The sequence below is a fragment of the Rhinatrema bivittatum genome, chromosome 12, assembly GCF_901001135.1.
Source record: "Rhinatrema bivittatum chromosome 12, aRhiBiv1.1, whole genome shotgun sequence".
Classification (NCBI taxonomy): domain Eukaryota; kingdom Metazoa; phylum Chordata; class Amphibia; order Gymnophiona; family Rhinatrematidae; genus Rhinatrema; species Rhinatrema bivittatum.
This window is the reverse complement of record NC_042626.1, coordinates 56,552,212-56,567,590: the sequence shown is the minus strand read 5'-3', so window position 1 is coordinate 56,567,590 and position 15,379 is coordinate 56,552,212. Positions and strand designations below refer to the sequence as shown.

Here is a 15,379-nt window from a genome sequence, read left to right as displayed (position 1 = left end):
TCTGCTTGCACACTGTCCGCTCCCGCAACATGTAACATGGTTATCCTCTGCAAATGTCGCTCCACCCAGGCAAAAAGGTCCTGGGCTCTTTGGGAAACCACTCGACTTTTCTTTCCCCCTTGCCGATTGATATAAGCTACCATTGTGGCATTGTCCGAAAATACTCTGACCATTTGACCTTGGACTTGTGGAAGGAATTCCACCAACAACCTGCTCACTGCTCTTGTTTCCAAGCGATTGATAGACCAGGAGGCTTCCACTGGCGACCACAGTCCTTGTGTCATCTGTTCTTGACAGATTGTCCCCCAACCCTTGAAGCTGGCATCCATAATCCCTATAACCCAGTCCAGAACCTCCAGGCCCATCCCTTTCTCCAAATTAGGATGACGGAGCCACCACGAGAGACTGGACCTGGAAGTACCCTGCAGTAGTAAAGGCCGATGAAACTCCTGACAACGGATTTCAGCGCGACAGCAATGCCCCTATAGAGGGCGCATGTGGGCAAAAGCCCATGGTACCAAATTCAACCTAGATGCCATTGAACAGGACCCAAAGATAATCACTGGCATCCACAAAATTTGCACCACCTGGGATTGTAACTTCTAAATCCCCTCCGAGATGAGAAACACTCTGCCGAGCTGAGTATCGAACTTCACCCCAAATATTCCAGCATCTGGGTAAGTGACTTTGCCAAATTCAAAGTCAAGGACTGCAACATATCCATCACCGTGTGCACAGACTGTCGGCATAACTCCTCCGATTTCCCTCAGATAAGCCAATCATCCAGATAAGTATGAACTAGGATCCTCTCGCTGCGGAGAGCCGCTGCCACCATCACCATCACATTTGTGAACATGCGAGTTGCAGACGCCAAACTGAATGGGAGGGCCTGAAACTGGAAAAATTATCTCAGACCCAAAACATGAAGAAACTTTGATGTTCTTCCCGAATGGGTATGTGCAGATAGGCTTCCATCAAGTCCCATGAAGCCCAAAAAACTCCACACAACAAACTGCCGATATCACCATCCGCAACATTTCCATACAGAAAAACGGGGAACTTGCAGTATCACTTTTCACCTTTTGCAGATCAAGATGGGACAAAAGGCTCCTTCCTTTTTTTGGCACAGCACAGTAAATAGAGTACCTCCAGCAACTGTGCTCCCTAGCTGCCACCGGTACTATCATGCCAGCAATTGAAGGAGACATAACATGTCCTGAATCGCCGCTTGTTTGCTTCAGACACTGCAATGAAACACCATGAAAACTTCTGTGATGGGGCGAAAAAATTCTAAAGCAAGCAGTCCCTTATTACCTCAGGACCCATTAGTCTGAAGTAATCCTGGTCCACTCTTCGTAAAACTGATAGATGGCCTTCCACCACCATCTCGAGAGAGTAGACCAGCCTGGCTTCATTGTGAAGCCTTACTGCCGCTGGCCCCCTGGTCAGAGCCCTCTCTCAGGGACGTCTACGGATGCCTCAAAAGGACTGCGGCCTACTGGACCCCTGGTTCTGCCCGAAGACAGTGCAGAACTCTTATTGGGATGAAAACCGCCGCACCTCCCGAAACTAGAGAGAGGCAGAAAAAACTTCCTGTCATCTTATCCTCCGGCAGCTTATTCCCTTTAGACTCCCCCAAAACATTTATCAATTGTTTCAGGTCCTCCCTGAACAACAAGTTTCCTTCCTTTAAAGGGAAGATTATTTTATTTATTTATTTAGAGTTTTTCTATTCCGGCATTCGTGATTAAAAATCACATCATGCTGGTTTACAGATAACAGGTGGTGTGAGTCAAAAAACAGAACATTAAACAAGTGCAAAGGTCATAAAGTTACATTAAAAACAGGGTTAATCTAACTGTGGGAAAGAATTAGAGCAAGATAACTGAGCAGTTAAGGATTACAGAGCTGAGACTTGGACTGACCAATACTGCAACCACAGCAGACATCACACAGAGACCGCTGCGACCATATTCCTGGCTGAAGACCAGCTCAAGTCATAAAACGCATCAGCCTCATATGCAATCCCAGCCTCCATCTGAATTGCCTATTAACACCAGTGTCTGCTGAAGAGTTCTCCTGAGACTTCTGGACCCAGCATAAACAAGTCCTCTGCCATCACCGCTCGCAGGCTCAGCGCCAAGACTTCAAACATCTTCTCCCGATGAATTTCTAGCTTACGGTCCTGCGCGTCCTTTAACGCTGCCAAACCTGCAACTAGAAAGGTCATCTTGTTAGTGACCGCCAAGACCGAAACATCCACCTTCATCAGCAGCTGCAGGATACCCTCTGTGAGGGGATACAACTTTGCTATGACTATCTACCTCTGGGAAGTTCCACTCCTCGTTCACCAGCTTCTTGATCCTTTTAGGGAGAGAAAAGGCTTTCGGTGGGCCCTGGAGTCCAACACTGGATCCACCCTTTCATTGTCCAAATCCTCCTTGACCATCTTAATACTCAGATCCTGCCGAATATGGGAAATAAGGGGCCTCAACTCCTCCTTACAAAACAGATGCACCATCTGTGGGTCATCTCCTTCCATTATCAGGACCTCTTCCAAATCAGTCATGTCCTTATCCTCGTCCTGATAGACATCCACCAGGAGTGGAGGAGTAGCCAAGTGGTTAGAGCAGTGGGCTACGAACCAGGAGACCAGGGTTAGAGTCCCATTGTTGCTCCTTGTGACCTTGGGCAAGTCACTTTACCCTCCATTGCCTCAAGTACAAACTTAGACTGTAAGCCCTCTGGGGATAGAGAGATACCTACAGTACCTGAACGGGTAGATGTGAATCAGTTATTTACTCTTTCGGATAATAGAAAGACTAGGGGGCACTCCATGAAGTTAGCATGTGGCACATTTAAAACTAATTGGAGAAAGTTCTTTTTTACTCAACGCACAATTAAACTTTGGAATTTGTTGCCAGAGGATGTGGTTAGTGCAGTTAGTGTAGCTGTGGTTAAAAAATGATTGGATAAGTTCTTGGAGGAGAAGTCCATTACCTGCTATTAATTAAGTTGACTTAGAAAATTGCTATTACTAGCAACGGTAACATGGAATAGACTTAGTTTTTGGGTTCTTGCCAGGTTCTTATGGCCTGGATTGGCCACTGTTGGAAACAGGATGCTGGGCTTGATGGACCCTTGGTCTGACCCAGTATGGCATGTTATGTTCTCATGTTCCACTTTGCAGCGCAGATATAAATCGGAATATAAATCTAAATAAAAAAAATACATGAGATCTGCTGGGTCATCCTGATCCACTCCCGGACCAACCCCAAGTCCATCTTCCGAGTCATCCAGGCCTGAATTATTGAAGCCGCCAGGCCCCACAGGATGGTCCAGGCCCAGCGAGCGAAAGTGGTCCCCTGACCCCCTGGCCAAGGAGCCCCTCGACCTCTTTGCAGAAGGATGAGATGGCTGACAGAAATGCCCTTTTATAACGAGTGCTTTTCCTGGTTAAAAAGGCCTTATGCATAAGCAAGACAAATTCTGAGAAAAACTTCATGTCTGCCTGAGCCTTGATGGAATGAGCTTTAACCTGAGAAGGTAATGGCTTTCTTGCCTCCACATACACTCCTGTGACAACCTCCTTAATCCAGCGAGCTACGGTAGCTCACAAAGCTGGTTCGCCCTGCTTCCTTCCACCATGAAGGACAAACAGGTGGCCCTTCTTTCGAACCACTTCTGAAACTTCTGGATACTGCACCAAAGTCTACCAACATTCAAATGATGGAGGCGGCAATATTTCTCCGCATCCCTGTGCTTATCTAGGAAATGCAATGAAATGGACTGATTCAAATGAAACTCCGAGACTACCTTGGGCAAGAAGGATGGCATGGTACAAAGCTGTAACACTCCTGGAGTCATCCGGAGGAACGGTTCCTGACACGTCAATGCCTGCAGTTCAGAGATGTGATGTGCCGAGCATATAGTTTTCAAGGTTAATAAACCAAGGAAAGACTGCGCAGCGGCCGAAAGGAGGGCCCTGTGAAAAATTTCAATACTAGATTAAGATTCCACAAGGGAACCGGCCACTGTAGAGGTGGCCGAAAGTGCTTCACCCTTTCCAGAAAACGACCATGTCCAGATGAGCCGACAGGGAGGTTCTGTTCACCTCGCCCCTGAAACAGGAGAGAGCCACTACCTGCACCTTCAAGGAGTTAAGGGCCAAACTTTTATTTACGCCGTCCTACAAAAATTCCAGCATAATTGGGATTTTGACCATCCAAGGTGTGGTTCTTCGTACAAGGCCTCAAATACTCTCCAGACGCACACATACACTAAGGAAGTAGAGAACTTTTGAGCACAGCGTAAAGTGGCAATTACCGCTGCAGAATTTCCTTGCTTCATCAGGTGAGCCCTCTCAAGGGTGAGAACTGAAGTCAGAATAGAGTCTGTTTTCTCACTTGAATGGCAAATAATGGCTACAGAAAACTTCTACATAGTAAAAAAAAAAAAAAGAAAAAAAAATCTAAGGAAATAAACAGAAAGCCACTTATGTATTAAGCCCTCAATAAAGATCCAATTCCACTACCTCAGAAAAAAAACAACAAATAGAATACAGAGAAATAAGCTGGTGAAACAAGGAGCACTTATGAATGGTATCCAAAGGCTTATACTGATTCAAGCAAGAGGAGAAGAACTAACTACAGGAGTAAGTCTTTCACATAAGAAAAAGGAAAGCTGTGAAGGAGTAAAGAAAGTATATGAGGCGCTTTGATATTTGACAATACATTTGCAAGGGAATTTATGGAAAAAAGCAGCCCCTATTTCTAATATAAGAAACTGTTTCCTTTCTCTGAGTCTCTCTTGCCAGGTCAGGGAAGATTCGCACATTCATCCCCAGAAAACCTTTTGAGCGATGACGAAAGAATTTTTTAAATATCCATTCTTTATCAGACTCCAAAAGAAAGGAGACAATGAGTGTGGCTGGAGTAACCAATTCCTTCTGTGTAGTTTCAGGAATATTTGTAACTTCCAGTTGAGATTCAATAGTCGTGAAAATCTGACCACCACATTTCTCTTCAGTACCCTTCCCAAAGGGTGAAATATAATAAATTCTTGGTACAGGAGGGAGTCTGCTCAGGGATTTTAAGAATTTTTAGTAGGTATCTCCTCCACATATCTCTTGATGTAACTAAAGGTTCTTTAGGAAAATTGAGTCGTATGTTTTTTGTACAAGTGATTTTCCATCGATCCATTTTGTATTTTATCCCTGAATTGCCCTTTAAAATGAAATGCAGAGTATCTTTTAAAGCTGTAACTTCCTTTTTCAAACTCTCACAGTCTTCCCGATATTTTGGAATCTCAGTTTCTGCATTTTTCATGCAATCCTCCAAACCACTCAAAGACTTAGCAAAAGGCTTTAACTGTTTAGAAATATTAGTATTTAGTAATTGTATTGCATCTCAGATTGTATCGAGAGTGATTTGTGCAGGTCTCACCAACTCGACAAACTGAAAAATCAGTCCCTGTAGTTGTCTCTCCATTTTGTCGCCGAACTTCAGATCCAGGATTATCCCCAACAGACGCCAAGATGTTAAAGGGCTCTGTAATGGGACTCACACCAGGTACTCGGGTTCCAGCGGCACCATCTCCTGAGAGAGGCCCCAGGATCTAACCTCGGCCGGATTTGCTGGGGCAACCCGTTCTTCCGGGGACAGAGATGTTTGGTGTTCAGGGGGAGCATCAGGTGCAGCTTCCTCCCAAACACTCCCCAGTGAACCAACTCCCGGAATCTCCAAACCTTGCCGCACATGGGCGTCCATCGGACCCGTTGTTGAGAGAGCTGGCAAGGAATCTCGTTCTCTGGCCCTCCGCTTCCTGCCAGAGTAAGGAATGACAGATAAACAGGTAGGACCCATGGGAACAGGTTCAAGTGCGTCTCACCAGCGCAGCCATCTTGGATCCCTAACTCTGGAATACTTCCAGTTAAGGCTGCCAATCCATCATCTTAATCGGAGGAGCTGGGCTCAGCAAAGTCCGGAGAGACCAAATCCCCTTGGGCTTCCTCACAGTGCTGACAAGCAGTGCAGAGAGCAAGGTGCTTGTTTCTTGGCTGCCAGAGCCATTGGTGGCGGTAACTGTGCATTCGATCGGTTCTTGCTTAAAAATTTATGCGCGCAAATTTTGAGTGCTTGGTCGGGGCGTGGCGAGGCACAGCCCATTCGCTTGGCTTTTCCTGTATCCTGCACTTACTTTATTGTGCGCATAAGTACGCGTGCGCAGAGCAGACACACTACACGTACCGACGTCCTATGGTGGGCAATATGAATCACACAAAGACGTGCACAAGATGGCGCGCTGCGGCCTACCACGCAGTGTGCCGACCAAGCTTAAAGCGGGACCTAACCCACCGGGGGAGCTGTTCAACCCACTTCTCTATGCCCCAATGGGATCGGGAACTATGTCGGTTCGGCGCACCAAAACCCCTCTTCTCTAAAGGTAAATCTTCTTACTTTTTTTTTTTTTGTTTTAATTTACCTGGACTCAGCGCCTATCGGTTGAGTACAGACTATCTCCAACTGTGGGGGGAGAGGGCTTTGGCCGTTAGCAAAGTCCACGGCGGGAACCGGCTATCAGACCAAGGCACACATCTGAGGGATCTCGGAAATCATCTCAGGAATTCTCAAGTGGGGGAGAGACCTTTTAGGTATTATCGGAGGAGAGCGGAGTTCAATCTTTCCTCCAATTTAAAAGTAGAATTTCTTCTTCCAAAAAGGTACAGCGATCCCCATAGGGAAAGCACGTCCGCATCTGCTGGGAGACAGAGAAATACTGAAGGGCTGAGGTCACTGCAGGGGTGTATATCTAGGGTGACGTCAGCTGGCAGGGGAACACAACCTGAGTCCATCTGGCTACATACTAGGAAAGCTGCGTGATTGCAGCACATGAGAGAGGAGGGGAATATGGCCCAATACAGCCTCCAGCTCCCTGAGCAGCCCGAAGCTGCGAACAGAGGAGCTACACTGCTCCTTTCCCCAGCCCGGGCCTGTCCCGATGATCAAACCAGAAACAGCCCCAGCAGTTGTTGCTGAAAGAAAAATGTAACTTTTTAAAGAAATTCAAGCAAAAAATTGAATACTTCCCTGCTGCTGGCATCACCTCTGGGAAGGAGCCTTCAGGGGATAAGAAGGAACCAGGACCCCTGGATTTGCTGCAGACTAAAGCTGATCAGGGATTACCAACCCTCCGCTCACCTGGCTCAACCTGAGGGATGGCTCACGAAGGAACCTAACACCTCAGGGAGCGTTTTCTAACTTCTCTTCTTCTGTCCCTTCTTTCTTTTTTCTTAACTGCAGGTTTGCACCTCTGCCATCTGCTGGAGACAGAGAAATACTGAGGGACTGCAGGTGGCACTCTTGGTTAAGTAGCAGTGCCTGAAAAGTTTTGGTTCCCTGCCTCCATCTGCTGGTAGGGGTGCAAAACCCACTTGTCTGGACTGATCCGGGGTACGAACAGGAAATAAAAGCATAAAGCATTTAAACAATCCCTATTTATAATGGAGCAGAGCATGCCACAGAGGTCTGCTTCTTATGTGCCAGCGAGTACAGAAGCAAGTCGCTCACATTAGCCATGGGGCAGCAGCCAAACTTTGAGCTCTTCTGCTGACAGCAGGTAGTCCAATCCGGGCAGGATGAGCCATCCCGACACTTGCCGTTTCCAGAGGGGTCGTCTGTGGGAAGATAAAAATGGAAGCCTGGGATGTGAATGAAGGAGAAACACCACCACTGAAAACCAGAGACACTCTTGCTTCCTTTCCTATCCTCAAATCCACAATAAACCAAGGATAAACCTTGATCAGATCCCAGGTTGGTGTATAACCAGGAAGACCGGATTCTCTATAGGCTCCAGTACCTTTTATTGGACCAAAGTAAGAATTAGTCAGAAAATGCCAATGCCACAGTCTGCATTATCAGAAAGTTTAGCGTTCCACAGCCTGTGTGACGCTGAAGGACTGCAGCAGCTTCCAAGCCACAGGAAGTGAGTCCCGTGCTATATCCCACGAGAGAACACTATTCAAAAAAATCCTAAGTGCACTGCATAACAAAAAGCAAAAACACACACACAAGAGGTGAAGTCATTCCTTGCCTGGGACTGCGTCACCAGGTCAAAGTTCTTGAAAAGTCAACACATGCAGTGCCCCAAATGGGTGTGTACCAAGCAAAGGGCCTTTAGTGCAAAGGTAGAGCCCAGGCAAAGATCAGCTATCTCAGATTGCATAGCTATGCAGATCCTAATGAAGTAAAAATATTCAGCATCTCGGGGCACCTGCTGCACACACACACACATTTTGTACCTGGGGGGAGGATGCTTTCTCACTGCATGATCCATACCTGCTGTATCTTTCCAGGTTGTACGTTTTCTGGCAGGAAATTTACTCCACAGGGGTCTGTCCCCATCAGCGGAGAGACACTTGGCATGTGGCAGGTCACAGGTGGTGCCGTGGGGGCAACAATGTGCCTTGTCTTCACAGCAGACAGCCTAAGAGATCAAGAGAGTTGATTAAGCACCAGGAAATTTGCAACAGCTCCTTCCTTTTGCCACCGAAATCATGAGGTTCTGGGAGCTTCTACAGTCCACTTTTTTTTCCCCCTCGATTTATAGTCAGTAATTTTTTGTTTGTTTGTTTTAAAGGATATTTTTTCCCATTCTGCTATCAAATTAGCTTTCTTTTTGGTTTTACTGCCTATCTGAATTTTTTCTTTTCTTCTCGTTGGTATCAGCAGCTCAAATTTTGTTTCTGCTTTTTCAATTGGATTTATGACTGCATAATTTTCTGCTTTTCTATATTTCATGAAGCTGCAATTTCTGTAGACAACATTAACCAACTTTGCCATCTCTCTGGCCATGGGGAAGGCAGCCCATAGTTGTCACCCTTCCCCTCTCCCACCCCCATAAAGCGATGTTTGATGCACACAGAGCTCTCCTGAGCCCCTTGGAGGGTGTGAATTGGGGAAAACAGCTTCTGATCACCTGTGGGAGAGGACAGCACCCCCAGGATCCATCCATAGTTAAGCAACATGTGGTCTGGTCTGGGCACTCCAATTCCCCACCTGGACAGATGATTGCTTCAATCCCATTACTCTCTGGAAATTAGAAAGCAACATAAACCCTTTGAAAATTCCATGCATGGGCCAAAAAGGCTCTTGAATTATCTAGAATTAACCTTTTACTATGGATCATATCTCAGAAAACGTCTCCTCCACATGAGTCCACATCTGTGGTGCAGATGAGAATTCATAGAATGGCACCCAGTTTTATTCAGACAGCACATGGTGGAGTTGACAAAAAAAAAAAAACAGCTTTCAAAAACTAAGGCAGCAGTGACAGATTTGAAAAACATCCTAAACATTCTCCCCTCCCCTTCCCTCTGTGTTTAGTTTCTTTTCTTTAAGTTTGCATTTTCTGGTTGGCCCATTTCTGCTCCGGGCATCTTGAGTTATTCACCATTTCCACCCCCACCCGGACCTGCTATTTAACCAGTGGGAACTCACATCCCATGGGGTACTTGTGGTGTGGTGCGCTCAGACTAGGAAAAGCTCTAATGGTGCAAGGTTATTCCACATTTCAACTGACCCGCCAAAAATTATTAAAAAGAGTTTCTTCCTATCAGTTTGGCTGAGTAATACAGCCATGTTTCCCAGAAGGTTCAATTAGGTCTTACCTGCTAATTGGCTTTCCTCAAGTCCCGACAGTCCAGTAACTGTGGGATTCTCCCTCCCACCAGCAGATGGGGGAAGAGTGCGAAAGTTTCCTGTCTGATGTCTCTATCATAAAGGCTGGCCCAGCAGAGGGGAAGTCAGTAGTCTTTTGCCAAAGTGTGTCTTGTTGCTTGTATTCTTATAACCCCTCTTTTTTTTTTTTTTTTTTTTAATTTAAGGAGAGCAGGTCCGTCTTGTCCTCCCCAGGGTGGCATTTTCCCTGGTATTATAGGACACTGGTTCCCTACTTTTTGCAGTAAGGGATCCAAATCACATCACAAAACAAAAGAAATTGGGAAGTGGAGATCAGCCTGCCTTTGCATTCAGCTGTACTCCCTTGTTCATTATGTTTTATTTATCAAACTCTGTTCCCTTATTCACATGCCTGCTTATTCTTTTCTTACAGGCGGGATCTAGACTGGTCTGTCAGGACTCTAGGAAAGCCAATCAGCAGGTAACTTCCTCTTCGTCCTACCAGACCAGTAACCTGTGGGATTCACCTAAGCTGTGCTGCTTCCAAAAGCCCAATACCAAAACTAGTTTCCTCCCTTTCTTGAAAGTGTAATCTTTAGTGTTTTGTAAAAGTTTGAACAGACGACCACATGGCTACCCTGCCAATGTCCCTAGGTGTAACTACTCTGTATTCTGCCTAAGATGCTGCTTGTGCTCGCGTGGAATGCGCCCATAGCCCCTCCAGCGCTGGTTTGTTCTCCGTTACATAGGCTGTTGCTATTGTCTCCTTAATCCATCTTGCGATTGAGGCTTTGTACACTGCCTGCCCTTTTCTGGGTCCTATGAACAAGATAAACAGTCTGACTTCCTAAAGTCATTGATCACTTCCAGGTACTTTAAGAGGCTCCTGCAAACATCTAGGACCCTCAAATCTCTGCATTTCCTTATGCATTCCGCCTTCCTAAATCCAGGAAGAGAAATGGGCTGATTGAGATGAAATTCTGATACCACCTTGGGCAGAAATGTGAGTACCGGTCCGATTGTCATATTTCCTTTGAAAAGGATAAGTATGGATTCCTGCAGGACAGCGCTTGCAACTCCAAGATCCTTCTGGCCAAACACAGGGCCACTAACATTGCCGTCTTTAGTGTTAGGTCTTCCTGGGAAGAGCCCTCCTCCTCTCCTAATCCCCCCCCCCCCCCCCGGGTTCCACTTCAGGACTCCAATCTTCCCAATCTGGAAGAGGCTTGGGCTTTTCCCCTGAAGAAGGAGCCTTATTCTTACCTTTCAACTGGGGACAGGCTCGGTGCATAGCCAAAATGAAGCCAGAGGAAAACGCCTCCCCCCCCAGGAGCTCTGGACGCTAACGCTGCTTGCCTGGGGCTGTCCCACCCTCCAAAACTGCGAAGGAATGCCTTGACTGCCCTGAAACTTGCTCCCGAGGCAGAGGAAAGGACACGCTCCCTGGCGCGTGCTGTTCAATCGGCCCAGCTCCACCTCCTCCCTCCTCCACCGGGGCCTGTTTTTCACCGTCACAATTGGAGCACAAAGAGCCACAGACACTAGGGACCCGTTGGGCCCTGCACCTGGGGCAGGCAGCAATGGTTCGGGCCGGGCTGATTCCCGCCTTTTTTTTTTTTTTTTTTGACTCACAGGTAGGCGATTTTGTCAGGAAACCAGGAGACCAAAAACAACTGGTTGCCCCGAGGAGGGAAGATCAGACCTACAGAGGCTGTCATCCCGCGGGTCTCCACCCTGGCCCAGGCTCCAGGAAAGCGACCTTAGGGAAGGCCGTTGGCCCTAGAGCCCCTTCTTACACTGCTGGACCAGCGACATCTGTGCTCCGTCCCATCTGCTGGAGGCAGAGGCTACCAACTTCCCCCTCTGCTGGGCCAGCCTTTCCGGTAGTGACATCGGAGAGGAAGATTTCGCACTCTGCCCTCCTCTGCTGATGGGAGGGAGATTCCCACAAGTTACTTGTCTAGCAGGACGAAGAGGAAGAGGTAGCTCACGGTATATGCCCTCTCTCAAATCTGACCAAAGCTAGAGGGTACACAGACATCCACCAAGCAACATCCTGGGGTTCATCTAATTCTGAGAAAAAAAAATAAGACCAGTACAGCCCCTCCACCCCACAAAACATAAGCTGAGCTCTGCAGCAAGAAAGCCTACATACTACAAGTGAAGTGGCTTTTTAAGTTATTACTCAAAGTGTATTTATAATCAAACAAATTAGTGGTACAACCGCGATCAGTGTCGTAGCGGCAGATGCACTTGCATTTGCATAAAAGGTCTGTCGAGGTGCAGAAGTGTCGTGCAAGGCAGATGTTCTGCAGACCTACCAGAACGCTGAAGACACAACTTCCCGTCCAAGCTGCACAAGGCACCCCAGGGACAGCAATGCCTGCCATCAGCACAGGAGACGGCCTGCTAAAGCAACCAAATCAATTAATGAAGCAGATCAGAGCACCCAGTCAGAAGAAACACGGCGAGGAGGAAGCAGTGCGGGCAGGTCTGGGAAAAAAAAAAAAAAACTCAGCACGGGAGGGGGGGGGGGCGGGGGTGGACAGAGTCCAGGCCTTCAGTAAAGCTGAACAAATGTTTAAGATACTTCTGACATGGTAAAACGAGGCAAGACCAGTTTAACTGCTATGCAAAAAGGGTGGGGGAGGGGGATCTCTTTCACTTATTAGAGACCTAATTTTGCTGCTGGTGGGCAGGCACAGCTGCTTCAAACACTAAGGAAAAAAGAGGGCACATAGCCTCCTAAGTGGCGTGCTTAAGATTAAATAAGAAAATATGATGCCCAAACTAGACCAGGTGTAACAGAATGAGGACAAGAGATGTGAAAGGACAGGTATAATACTAGAAGGAGAATACATGAACAGACCCGCCTGCGAGCAGCGCCAAATGCTTACCTCCAGCAAGGGACAGCAGCTGTAAGACCCTGCCGGAGCACGGAGGCAGGAGTACTCCAACGGACACGAGACGTTACCTGGGCACAGCTTCCCGGAAGCCTCACTCCTGCTCCCCGCTTTCACCATCGGCAAGGACCTTTCAACGCCCTGAAGAAAGAGGCCAGAATTACTGAGGTCAGCAGGCAGGTCACAGGCACTCGTGTAATCCAAGGCCTAACTTCCACTACTCCCTCCAGTGTATCTTCTTTAAAAATGTCACGCCTCAGACCATTGAAAGAACCTCGCCTTAATATTCCAAACGTTGGTTGGAGGTTAAATCTAATACCAAACAGAGGACAATGTGTTTTCTCATGTACATGGATGTCCAGTGTTACTAAATAAGCTCAGATTACATAAGAAAACACATTGTCCTCCGTTTGTTGGTATTTGGTTACATTAAGAGGGGCTACTTTTGGGTTTTATAAGTTGTGGAGGTTAAATCTATACAGCATTAACAGGGCCATCGTGTCTGGTCACTTTCTGAAATCGATCATAACAAGGTCTACATCGTCACATTTTAAACATTTCACATGCATGTTGCTTTCCTCCATCAATGGTTATGTCGTGGCCGATTTCTCAGAGGCCCCGCCAGGCATTGTGTGGGTTTCCCCGGTCCTCAAGGGCCACGATGCAGTCTGGTCAACAGGACAGCCAAAACATATGCGTGGACCGCGAGAGCCACTGCAGGCAAATCACGATCAAATATTTACAACAGCTATCATAAAACCAAACCTATATGGGGACCCCAAAAATGGAGCTTCAGCCCTCAATCTGAGCACAGTCTATGCCCGTTTGCCATATTTTATGCAAACTTCCCCTCACAGCTGCTAGCCTGGAATACCAGCTTTTCCACTACTCAGCTACTCCAGGATACTTTGCAGCACTAGTGCTTGCTTTCTCAGTTTTGTTAACTTTTGATCTGTCCCAGCTCCTTATCCTGCATCACCTGGGGTGGGAGTATGACGAAAAAACATCGGCCCCTCCGACAATATCTGTGGAGAAAGCGAGGTGTCTGGGCCCACCTCAGACACAGATGCTTTGCATGGATTTTCAGTATTTGAGAGGTTTGTTTGGGGTTTTTTTTAATATACAATCAATTCTCTTTTTAATGAAAGACAGGGTTTGCTTCAGCCTTATAGAATCAGCCTAGGTCATTTCCATATGAGAAACCAAATTCAAGAAAACACCTCATTCATTTAGAAGCAGGGGCATTACACAATATTTGTAATTTCTAGGAAGAGGCCTGGGCGGCAGCTTGACTTCTATGCTGTTAACAGAAGCTGGCTCAGAGTTACAACATGGCTTCAGGAAGCACCTGCTACCTTATTAAAAATCAAAATGACGACACCAGCAATCCATCCCGCCTGAGAGCAAATCTTATTAGAGATAATGCCTTCACACCTCTCCAACCCAATTCCCACCTCCCGCAACCCAATCCATAAAAACTCCCGCCTACCTGCGGACAACAGGCAGATCCTCCTCCAGGAAGCTCACAGCATCTGCCGCCATCAGCACAGTCCTGGCCACCGGGACACCGCAGAGCTGTCACCAGACCAGCCAGGGTCAGCCACAGCACGGATGACACCAACATCATCTGGAAAGAACATTCATGTGACATGCCAACAATAACCAGTTACCCTCACTGCTTCCCCTCCTTAGAAGCCACCTGGCGGTGGTTGTTTTTGTTTTTTTGTTTTGTTTTTTTTTTTTTTTTTAAGACTCAGCACTCCTGGATCCTATTTCCCTTCCCCTAGATCACCATGTAAGCAATTAGAAGAACATTAGACTCCATGAACCTCTGCTCTTTTTTCAACTCAGCCGTGTGCATCTTTCCCTATGGGTTACCTGCCCCACAGAAATAGCAGGCACAAGGTCCACAGATACTCTTGTCCCCATGCACTGTCGATCATTTTCAAAAGGAAGCTACCTGGACAAGTGAAAATAGCCCACAAGACGTTATCCTAGTGACTCATAAATAAGTTTTTAAGGGCTCAGGTCTTAGAGTGGGTTATGGTAAGGTGTGGCCTCTCAGATTAAGAACACATCTTATATTTATATTCTGCTTTCTGGCACATCAAAGCAGATTACCTACAGTACCTGAATGTATTTCCCCCAGAGGGTTTATAATCTAAATTTGGACGTGAGGTAATGGAGGGTAAAGTGACTTGCCCAAGGTCACATGGAGGGGCAGTGGGATTTCAACCTTGGGTTTCCAGCCCACTGCTCTAACCACTAGGCTAACTCCTCCATGTCATCTGCATTTTAAATACAAAAACAATCCTCTAACTTGCTATCAGATGTAACTTTTCACAGCTCTGCCAAATGCATCTTCCTTCTGCCCTGCAGAACCCCCTGCTATTCCAGTACTGACAGACAGCTCTGTCCATGCACCTCACTCCTGCCCTGTAGCATTCACTGCTAGTCCAGAAGAGAGAGACCCTCCGAGACAGCTCCGCTCATGAACCTCACTCCTATCCTGCTATTCCAGTACCGAGACCCTAAGAGCCCGTTCTGCCCATGCTATTCCAGTACTGGGTGCCTGACCAGACGCTGCCAGTGGTCTGAAAGGGTGAGGCACGTACACACAAAAAATGAAGACTTGTGCTAAGATCCACCCAGTACACATCAACACCAAATTAAACTGCAACTCTCAGGCAGCCAAACCTGGTACAATAAATCCTACTTGCCTGCAAATCCTCCACAAATAGAGCTGGTGAAAAAAAGCGACACGACTAATGAAGGATGGGTTTCGTTTCCCGGCTGAGA

The 15,379-nt window shown here is 47.0% G+C and overlaps 1 protein-coding gene across 3 annotated transcripts in view; it reads right to left on the bottom strand.

Moving 5' to 3' along the window:
• GRN (granulin precursor) overlaps positions 1–15,379 on the bottom strand; it is a 46,059-nt gene extending 30,680 nt beyond the window's left edge. For all 3 annotated transcript variants that reach the window (XM_029572890.1, XM_029572889.1, XM_029572891.1), the window contains exons 1-7: positions 15,301–15,379; positions 14,070–14,207; positions 12,575–12,721; positions 11,999–12,086; positions 8,977–9,089; positions 8,337–8,484; positions 7,569–7,675 (exon numbers count right to left, since the gene is read on the bottom strand). In XM_029572890.1, the coding sequence (XP_029428750.1) occupies positions 7,569–7,675; positions 8,337–8,484; positions 8,977–9,089; positions 11,999–12,086; positions 12,575–12,721; positions 14,070–14,207 (741 nt within the window). In that variant the 5' untranslated portion in view covers positions 15,301–15,379. The remainder of the gene's footprint in view (positions 1–7,568; positions 7,676–8,336; positions 8,485–8,976; positions 9,090–11,998; positions 12,087–12,574; positions 12,722–14,069; positions 14,208–15,300) is intronic.